Source organism: Triticum dicoccoides, chromosome 3B (assembly GCF_002162155.2).
Source record: "Triticum dicoccoides isolate Atlit2015 ecotype Zavitan chromosome 3B, WEW_v2.0, whole genome shotgun sequence".
Taxonomy (NCBI): domain Eukaryota; kingdom Viridiplantae; phylum Streptophyta; class Magnoliopsida; order Poales; family Poaceae; genus Triticum; species Triticum dicoccoides.
The window spans coordinates 668330487-668340762 of record NC_041385.1 but is presented as its reverse complement, the minus strand read 5'-3'; the positions used below and the strand labels follow the sequence as shown (position 1 = coordinate 668340762).

At 48.5% G+C, this 10276-nt stretch overlaps 2 protein-coding genes across 2 annotated transcripts; one reads left to right on the top strand and one right to left on the bottom strand.

Annotated features, from left to right (window-relative positions):
• Positions 1–4602: 4602 nt before the first annotated feature.
• LOC119277732 lies at positions 4603–6005 on the top strand. The gene has a single exon (XM_037559045.1). It carries the CDS (start codon positions 4720–4722, stop codon positions 5806–5808), a length of 1089 nt encoding a protein of 362 aa, XP_037414942.1. The 5' UTR covers positions 4603–4719; the 3' UTR covers positions 5809–6005.
• A 1213-nt stretch (positions 6006–7218) lies between these two features.
• On the bottom strand, positions 7219–10019 carry LOC119277731 (protein YIPF6 homolog). Its single transcript, XM_037559044.1, has 3 exons — positions 9393–10019; positions 7848–7922; positions 7219–7751 (listed from the first exon to the last, which is right to left on the bottom strand). The coding sequence occupies exons 1-3, from the start codon at positions 9879–9881 to the stop codon at positions 7491–7493; spliced, it is 825 nt and encodes a 274-aa protein (XP_037414941.1). The 5' UTR covers positions 9882–10019; the 3' UTR covers positions 7219–7490.
• Positions 10020–10276: the final 257 nt, after the last annotated feature.

The window sequence follows — 10276 nt, the reverse complement described above, 5'->3', positions numbered from 1 at the left end:
TCGATCTTACGGTGATCAATCCCAGTGACAGAAAGGGAAATGACATGTATGTATCGTTGCTATTAAGGATAACGAGATGGGGTATGAATAGATCTTGTCTACATCATGTCATCATTCTTATTGCATTACTCCGTTTCTCCATGAACTTAATACACTAGATGCATGCTGGATAGCGGTCGATGTGTGGAGTAATAGTAGTAGATGCAGGCAGGAGTCGGTCTACTAATCTTGGACGTGATGCCTATATAATGATCATTGCCTGGATGATGTCATAATTATTTGAAGTTCTATCAATTGCCCAACAGTAATTTGTTTAACCATCGTATGCTATTTTTATTGAGAGAAGCCACTAGTGAAACATGTGGCCCCCGGGTCTCCTCTTTATCATATTTGCCTTCGAGGTCTATTCTTACTCACTTTTACTTTCAGATCTATATTTCCAAAAACCCAAAAATACTTTGCTACACTTTATTTTATTCGCGATCTGTTTATCCAATCTACTACAATTAATCTCTTGTGCACGTGCCAATTTTTGGTGCCGTTACCCGAAAGGGATTGACAACCTCTTTAACACGTCGGGTGGCAAGTATTTGTTCTTTGTGTGCAGGTACCGTTTACATAGTGTTGCTTGGTTCTCCTACTGGTTCGATAACCTTGGTCTCATCACTGAGGGAAATACCTACCGTTGCTATGCTGCATCATCCCTTCCTCTTTGGGGAAATATCGACGTAGTTCAAGCCGCATCAGCTGCAAAGTAGAGATAAGTATTTACCTCAGTTTGAGAACCAATGTATCAATCCAGTTAGAGGTACACGCAAGTCACCAATCTATGCACCTTCACAAACAATCAAACACTTGCACCCAATGCGATAAAGGGGTTGTCAATCCCTTCATGGTCACTTGCAAGGATGAGATCTGATGGAGATAGATATAAAACATTACTAAAACATAAAACAAAACAAAATTAAATAAAACTCAGCGAGGTATTTTTGGGTTTTTTGGTTTATAGATCTGAAAATATATGATAGAAAATAGACACTGGAGCCATAGGTTTCACTAGAGGCTTCTCTCTTGAAAGAAATAATACGATGGGTGAACAAATTACTGTCGAGCAATTGATAGAAAAGCGCAAAGTTATGACAATATCCAAGGCAATGATTATGAATATAAGCATCACGTCTGTGTCAAGTAGACCAAAACAATTCTGCATCTACTATTATTACTCCACACATCGACCGACTCCTGCCTGCGTCTAGAGTATTAAGTTCAAGAGAATAGAGTAACGCTTTAAGTAAGATGACATGACGTAGAGGGATAAACTCAAGCAATATGATGAAAACCCCATCTTTTACCCTTGATGGCAACAAGACAATATGTGCCTCGCTACCCCTACTTTGTCACTAGGTGAGGACACCGCAAGATTGAACCCAAAACTAAGCACCTCTCCCATTGCAAGAAGAACCAATCTAGTTGGCCAAAGCAAATCGATAATTCGAAGAGAAATACAAAGATATCAAATCATGCATATAAGAATTCAAAGAAGATTCAAATAATATTCATAGATAATCTGATCATAAATCCACATTTCATCGGATCTCGACAAACACACCGTAAAAGAATATTACATCGGATAGATCTCGAAGAACATCGAAGAGAACATTGTATTGAAGATCAAAGAGAGAGAAGAAGCCATCTAGCTACTAGCTATGGACCCGTACGTCTGAGGTAAACTACTCACGCTTCATCAGAAGGGCAATAAGTTGATTTAGAAGCCTGTCGTGATCGAATCCCCCTCCGGCAGGGTACCGGAGAAGGGCTCTAGATGGGATCTCACAAGGTCAGAGACCTACGGCGGTGGAAAAGTGTTGTCGTGGATGCTTCTAGGGTTTTGGGAATATTTCTGAATTTATAGGCCAAGGTAGCAGGTCAGGGGGTCTCCGAGGGGCCCACAAGCTCTGGGGGCGCCCCCCTGTGGCTTGTCGCCTCCTCGGGGATCTTCTGACTAGGACTCCAAGTCCTCTGGATGTCTTCTAGTCCAAGAAAAACCATCGTGAAAGTTTTATTCCATTTTTACTCCGTTTGATATTCCTTTTCTGTAAAACTCAAAAACAAGGGAAAAAACAAAACTGACACTGGGCTCTAGGTTAACATGTTAGTCCCAAAAATAATATAAAATAGCATAATAATGCATATAAACTATCCCAAGTTGACAATATAATAATATCGAACAATCAAAAATTATAGATACGTTGGAGATGTATCAGGGACGTAGGTCCATGTTTGTCGGGTTGAAGGCGCCCCTACGGGGGTGTGTAGTGGTGATGGAGAACTTGCGTACAGCCAACTTCCCGGCAGGCGCGTTGTAAGGAGCAGCCGCTGCCGGTCACAACCAAGCCACTTCCATGACCACCTCTCGAGGAGGCCGACCCAAAGCTTTAACCAAGAGGGGAGGTAGGTCGGGGTGGGGTGATTCGCAGCGTGGAAGGTGCGCCCGACCACCACGACTGGCCGACCGAAGAGCACCACAGCCGGTTGGCGAAGCCACGCGATCGCATCGGGCCAGGCCAAACCAGAGCCGTCGCACGGGAGAGCAGCGGCAACTGGGGGTGGGGGAGCCCACATTGCCCAGCGTGCCGGAGAAGAGGTTGCTGGGAAGGCCGCTTGCGCCGCCGGGGATCGGATCTCGGGGTGGGTTGGGGTGAGGTGTGGGCAGGGAGGAGTTGGAGAAGGAAAAAAACAGCCCCGCCGCTGGGCCTGGCGCGACTTCGTCGGCCAACCCTCCGGCGGCGGCAACGTCGGGGTGGTCGGAGGTCGGAGTGCGGGACGGCGGCTAAGGTATCCCCCGTGTCGCCCGGCTCGGGCGACGAGAGGGTGGGCGCCCTTCTATGTGACAACTTCCTATGGTCAAATTTGTTTTTCGTAGCCAACTATAATATCACAAAACGTCATATATTTAGTTACAGAATGGAGTACTGACATGCATGAACATGACATAAACATAAATAATGCATTTTTCTGAAATAAATATTATACATAGTTTTCGAGTGTGAGGTTTATTTGTTATGATTTTTTAATTTTAGAGATTCCCAATTTACATTAGCTGAACGCCACGCTTTTCAAATATTGTGACTACGGTGACTTCGTAAATTTCAAGATGATATACCGGCTCAGTCTATTGGAGGTGCTCATAGGGATAGTGTGTGCGTTCATAGGGGTGAGTGTATGCGCCTGTATATGAGCGCTTGTGTTTATACTGATGTTCAAAAAAAAATATTGTGAAGTTGCTTCGATTTGCGCAGATTTTGTCTCCTCTACCTTTTTCACCGGAGGCTTGGAGAGAAGTCGGGGTGACGTGGTCGGGACAAAAAAAGATGTTAGAAATCACGTATTTGCATTAAATTCAGTTTTGCTAATGCTCATCTAAATGTGTCACCCATAAGTATTATGCATTTAAGTCCTATGTCGTTGATTTTCACGGAGATTCGTGTGGGTAAATTTCTTTATTTTTATGTTTGATTGGGTCATTTATATGTGCAATAACTTATTAAATTCGTTGATATAGAGAAAAAATAGCAGCTTTGTTAAAGTACATCTAGATGTATTAGAAATATTGCACATCTAAGTCCTATATAATTGATTTTACGCGAAAATTCATTTGGATATTTTTTTCCTTTTCCTTTATACTTAGATGTGCAATAACTCAGGCACATGTAGATGTACAATAACTAAAACACATCTAGACCCCATATCATTGATTTTACGCTAAAATTCATGCAAGCATTTTCTATTTTTATTTCTAATTTGATTGAGTTGTTTAGAATTTTTTAGGGGGTAGATTGAGTTGTTTAGATGTGCAATAATTAGAAATAACTAGGCTGCATCTAACATGTGCCCTGAACAGATTTGGTCTTGCGTTTGTACTGTGTTAAAAGAAAAAGAAAACCGCGTGTGCTAGATAACGCCGTCGTCGACTTTGGGAACCTTGGGGTTGGGTGGCGCTTGTGGGTGGTGGGCGACGGCGGTGGTGCGGCCCTATCCTAGCATGGATTTACGTCCGTTGCTTGAAGATGGACTCACGTAGGTGGAGGTCGTCGGCAGGCGTCGTGGTGGCGTCAATGGCGGGGGACCTGCCAAGGCTCGCGTAGGTGGAGGTCGTCGTTTGGCGTCGTGGTGGCGTCGATGGCGGAGGACCTGTCAAGGTTGTCACCTCAATCTGCTCTGAAGATGGACCAGTAGAAGACGTCGGCGACGATACATGTGAGTGTGTCGGACTGGTTTGAGCCCCGGACCTGGCAGATGGCTCGGTCGGGGCCTCCGACTTTAGATGTTAGGCTTGGTGAGAGGTCTGGGTATGTGGCCCATCTTGCACCACCTTCATCATTTGGATAGGAGTTGCCGCAGATGTTGCCAACATGGCGGATTCAGACATATTGTTGTTCTATTTTATAAGGTCCTCAAGAATAATTAATAAAATGGCCGCATGCATCTCGGCCGGGGGTCATTCTCCTTTTTTTTAAAAAATAACGTCGTCTCCAAAAAGAGGAAATCGCGTGTGTTTTAATTTGTTCAATTTGATGCAACGTGCTTAATTAATAAATTCGTTTATACATAGGGGGAAAAAAGGCCGAGGGGTAATGTGCACTTCTGTCGGGAGAAAACAAGAAAACGGACAGGGTGGGAGGAAATCTCCTGCCGGACGGAAGAGGGTGTGAAAGTGTGATGGCCTCCCCGTACAATCCCCACCGGCGGCAGCTGGGCGGGGGGCAGTCCGCCTGGCCGGATCTCCCACCGGAGCTCCTGGAGAGCATCCTAGGGCGGCTCGCCCCGCTCGACCGTGTCGCCGTCCGCCTCGTCTGCTCCTCGTGGCGCTCGTGCGCGCGAGCTTCGATCTTGGCTGACCTCCCCTTCGAGGCCCCGCGCCTCCTGCTCCGGCGCCCCGGCTCCTGCGGCAGCCTCGCCTTCTTCAGCCTCCACCGCCGGGAGATCCTGCGTTTCGCCCTCCCCGACCGCCTCAGCTCCGGCCGGTGCTGCGGCCAGATCGGCGGCTGGCTCGCGATGGCCTTCGACGAGGAGCGGGCGATCGAGCTCCGCAACCTCTTCTCCGGCCAATCCGTGTCCATGCCACGGTCCCCCGTGTCCCCGGTGGCCAAGATCGTGCTGTCCGCGCCGCCCACCTCGCTCGGCTGGGTGGCCGCCGTGCTGGGCCGCGCGGGCACGGTGGCGCTGCTCCAGCCGGACGTGTCCGGCGGCGCCTGGACCACGATCGCCGCGGGGGGGCCGCACGGAGGGTTCCGGGACGTGGCGTTCTGGCGGGGGCGGCTGTGCGTGCTGGGCGACGACGGCACGGTCCTGGCGTACCGGGTGGACCTCCGCGCGCGCGTGGCGGCCGTGTCGGAGCTGCGCGGGAAGGACGCCAACTCTCCGAACCGGCTGGAGCGGCGGGTGCGGTACCTGCTGGAGTCCGGCGGGGAGCTCCTGCTGGTGAAGAAGCTGTACAGCGTGGTGCGGGACTCGGCGGACGTGGAGGTGGAGGTGAGCCGGTTCCGGCCGGAGGGGTGCAAGTGGGAGCCGGTGACGGAGCTCCCCGGGAGGGCGGTGTTCCTGGGGTCGGTGGCGTCGGCGGCGGCGCCGGCGACGGCGGGGGTCCGGGAGAACTGCGTCTACTTCGCGCGGCGGGACGTGGAGCTGATGGTGCCGCACGCCATCGGCGTGTACTCGCTGGGGGACCGGGAGACGGCGGTGGTGGCCATCGCGGGCGGGCACTCCGTGGAGGTGGAGCCCGTGTGGATCCTCCCCTCGGTCGCCTGATCCGACTGACCCCACGCACCCACCGGCGTGCAAGAATAAATAAACCGAGCCCACGCCTTATTCGGATGTTAGAACTGTGGATTGCTGTGCGTGTTGTTTTCTCTGCTTTGTTCATGGGATTAATTGGTGATTTGGGTTTCTAGGCAAAGACCGCTCTGTCTGAATTGCTGTGCATGTTCTTCTCTTTGCCGTGTTCAGTTCATCAGAAGTTCAGAAAGTGCCGGTATCTGCGGTTCATGAGATTTTACCTGGGGTTTTCTAGGGCAGATGCAGTGCGGTCCGGCTTATGCAGTACGCAGGCAAAACAGAAATCAAACATCAGATTTTTTTAGCATGGCAAATCGAACTTCTGAGATGGCAAATTATGTTGTCGCTAGGATGGCAATTTCTTTTAACAAGTATGACAAATCCGCCATGTTCAGTTTTTTGTTAGGAATTGTCATGCTTAAGACAACGTAATTTGCCATAAAAAACGTTTGACTTGCCATGCTTATAAATCTCAAGTGAGATTTTTAGCATTTCCCAGAAAGAAAGGCGACGACAGCCGGCTCCGGCGATGGCCGTTGTCAGATGAAAGCCTCCACTGGCGCGAAGTGCTACCTTTTGCTCACGGTCCACGCGCGCGTCGCACCAGCAGGAAAGCGATAAGCTGTGTCCGCATCCGCCGCGTGCCGATGCAGACTGCCGCTTCCACTTCCACTTGCACGGGCTGAACTGAAGAAGGCAGCACGCCATCCAGAGTTTCCTTCTCGCTCGTCTCTCTCGTCCCAAATCCGCGGTGACCACGTTCGCCTTTCAGCCGAGAAAGTTCGCACTGATAGCACCATCAATCCAAATGCCAGGAAATGTAGTAGCCCGGCACATGATTTCCTCGCGACCACATGCAACCAAATCCGTTTTGGCTCCTGGTAATAAGGCTGGTGTGCAACGCTAGGGCACAGCCAGAACAGGCATCACCAACTACAATAGAAAATGCCAGAACACAACACAGATATGACAATGCCAGAGCACAACACAGATATGACAGAAGTTAGACAATATCAGTACGCGATAAAAGCAGACACAACACAAAAAGAATTTAAAAAGACGCAACAAATCTTTCAGTCACAAACAGCCCAACAATAACATTAACAAATTCTTTTAGTCCCAAACAAGTTGAGGAACAAAATAGTTTCAGAATAAGAACGGGCATACCACCATAATCAGATTATGTACTACTCCGCATACCACCATAAGCAGATTATGTACTACTCCCTCCGTCCCAAATGTAATGGTATCAAAAAACGTCTTACATTCTGGGACGGAGGGAGTAGATGAACAAGGTGTTGTAGTACATCCAAGGGCAACCAGATGAATTATCTAGTTGCCTTTGAATATTTTTCTTCACATTTAATTCCCTCCAACATCATATATCAGCAGTTGAAGAAGTCGGAAAGTTTGATATAGTCAATTACGTGGTCCAAAGCACAAGATGCCCTTTACAACAGTAGACCAACATATATAATTTTCGACTAATTTTACAGCCTTATGTCTCTTGCTCATGTGAAGGCCAGGTTCTCAACAGAACAATCCAAAAGGGCTCCATAGGGGGGACAGAGTATATTCAAGCATGTATACGTTCCGCCGGTACAACGGGGAAAATTTCAACATTTCAAATGTTACTACATTGCTCACTCCAGGGGCTAATCTATGGCAATTATGAGGAACCCCACCGAGATGTACATGAGGAATACAGGATAGATGGCCAGAGCCTTTCTCCTTGGGTTCACAGCAGCGCTCATGAATGGGTAGGCAGCCCAGGAGCTCCACGCCAGTGTGACTGTCACGACGATGATCTTTAGTATGACATTGTCCTTCAGCAAGCAAATTAGGGCTCCAACATCCAGAGGAAACAAACAATAGCCAAGGAGACTGAGGCTTTGGAAGAAGATGATGTGCCCACCCTGCAGGGAGACAGCAACAAATCATTCCAAAATTCACAGTAGGTATAGTTTGGATCAAGCAAACGACGTGCTTTGTGTGTGAGAGACAGCGCTTACCAGAAGCAGAACATTTAGTGTTAAGATTATAGCCCCAGCTGCCAGCACAGCGAACGCAACAGCAAATACTTCAGACTACAAACACAACAACATAGAAATCAGCATTTTGCACGGAAGGAAACAAAGAAAAAGTTGTAAACTACAAAGAGAGAGGACAAGTATATTGGCCACTGGAAGAAAATAACATAACAATGTAATATGCCAACATAGAGAAATCAAAATCAGAAAATGTTCAAAAGTGAATATTCCATATGTCTGTAGCTATAATGTTCAATGTAACAGAGAAACATATGAATAAATAACTGAAACGCCATGATTTCTTCCGTATAATGTAATCACCATACCCACAACATTCGATGACATGCCTTGCATAGTTACATTTGAACATGGTAAAGACAGCAGAGAAAGATAATTGTGTTTTGGCATACTTTTGCCCATTCAGGAAAATCCACCTAAACCCAGCTACTCGCAAATGCAATTACATTTCTTTCAAGCAAAAACAGCACAGCACTCTTCTGAAAGAGAAAATATTGACAAAAAATTTGATTTCTCCTAGGTGTCAATGCCATCAAAATTTACTGCAAATTCAAGAACAGATTATGCACTTAGCTATACAGAATTAGCACGGTCTTTCTGATTATTAGCAATTGAGATCATATTTTGCACAAGGGCACTTTTAGTAATTTGTTTTGTCACTAATCAGTACTCCATAACACAGTCACTCTCCAGGTTCCAAAAGAAATCCAGTAAGGCTACACCACATTGTTGCACAGTAAGAACCAATCTTAGAAGCATTCGGATTCGCATAGACATCCACAGGTTCTAAGAGAACATGATTTTTTAGGCGCAGATATCAAGTATTGCTATACCATATTCTGTAATAAAATAACTAGTATTGCTACCTAGTTTGTCGAAATGGCACCTACAAACCTTGCAGCTCAGGACAAGTCCACAACTGGTCCATTAGATAATTCTAGAACATCAAAAATGGACCAATGGTTGTGAGAATAAATATGAAATTATGTCAGCTCATCACTCACCACTAGTACACATGGACATGAAGTTTCAGCATTGTGATGCCTCCAAACCAATTTTGAACCAAGAACATAGTGCATTCTCTAATATCGAACACAAGACATACCTAAATAATGAGCTAAAATAGGCACAGAAAACCCACAGCAGAATAAGCGCATGTTTTCACACCTCGTCTATATTTAGTCATAGAAATAACATAATGGAATTAATTGGATACAACACTATGATTGATGGTTCTAATCCCATCCCCGCAGACCTAGTATACAGTCGTACAACACCAGATTCAGTTATCCCCTAGGCAACATCGAGCTTGCAAGGGAATAGTAACTGTGACGCTTGCCTCCAAGTACTAACCATGAATCGCGACATACAATTCAATAATGTATAATCTGATCTAGGAGTACCTTATAGAGATATCATGAAGTCGAGCACTAAATACGCAAGAGCTAAATCTCGCGAATCGACGCATAAGCTACCACGAGATCTGGTCGCGGAAGGGATGCCAGGTACCTTCTTAACAGAGGCGGACCAGGAGAGTGTGAGGCCGAGGAAGACGATGAAGAAGAAGGGGCCCCAGAGGTCCCAGTCCCTGAGCGCCTTGCCGGGGTCCTCGCGGTTGGGGTTGGGGAAGACGACGAGCTTGAGGTTGCTGACGATGCGGGCGAGGTCGCGCTTGACGGTGTCCCAGACGGGCTCGGTGAGCGTGTTGGGCGGGGGCCCGAAGCCGTCGGAGGCGATGGCGACGGAGACGGACGCGGGCGGGGCGGGGGTGGGCCCCTGGGGCACGAAGATGGGGACGGAGGAGGCGGGGAGGGGCGGCTTGGAGGACGGCGGCGGAGGCGAGGTGGAGATGGGGATGGAGGCGCGCGGCGGGGAGGGCGGCCGCGCGGGGAGGACGGTGGCGGAGGGCGCGTCGTACATGAGGCTCTCGATCTCGTCCATGTCGGACTGCGCCGACGACGGGTGCAGCGGGATCGTGTCCCCGTAGTTGTGCGACATGGCGGCGTCGGCGGCGGCGCGGCGGGCGGGCAGTGTCGGCGAGGCGGATCTGGGGGGAGGGGGGAGAGATCTCGCGCCCTCGCGGGAGTGGGGGTTGGGGAGGTGAGGACTTGCGGGTGCGTGCCGGCCTGCTTTGCTTGCTGCGGATGGACTAGGGGAGGGAGACGCGGGTTGGCACGTGACTATCGTGCTGCCTTCAGATGCAAATGCCGGCGACGACCGGCTGCACGCTTGACGCGTCGTAGATTGGGGAAATGGACGGTCTAGATCGAGTGGAGGATAAGCAAAAGACAGGCCAGAGTTGAACTGCATTTGGCACAATCGAGCAACCTTAGATATTTTTTTCGCAAATACGGGAAGCTTGCTTGTCTTTCCTTTGTTAGAAGGAAAGTGAA

Coding starts and splice junctions, on each gene's coding strand:
- LOC119277731 (XM_037559044.1), bottom strand. CDS start 9,881: ATGTCGCACAACTACGGGGACACGATCCCGCTGCACCCGTCGTCGGCG. Junction 7,923..9,392: donor GGTCCGCCTCTGTTAAGAAG/GTACCTGGCATC, acceptor TTGTGTTTGTAG/TCTGAAGTATTTGCTGTTGC. Junction 7,752..7,847: donor CACTAAATGTTCTGCTTCTG/GTAAGCGCTGTC, acceptor GTCTCCCTGCAG/GGTGGGCACATCATCTTCTT.
- LOC119277732 (XM_037559045.1), top strand. CDS start 4,720: ATGGCCTCCCCGTACAATCCCCACCGGCGGCAGCTGGGCGGGGGGCAG.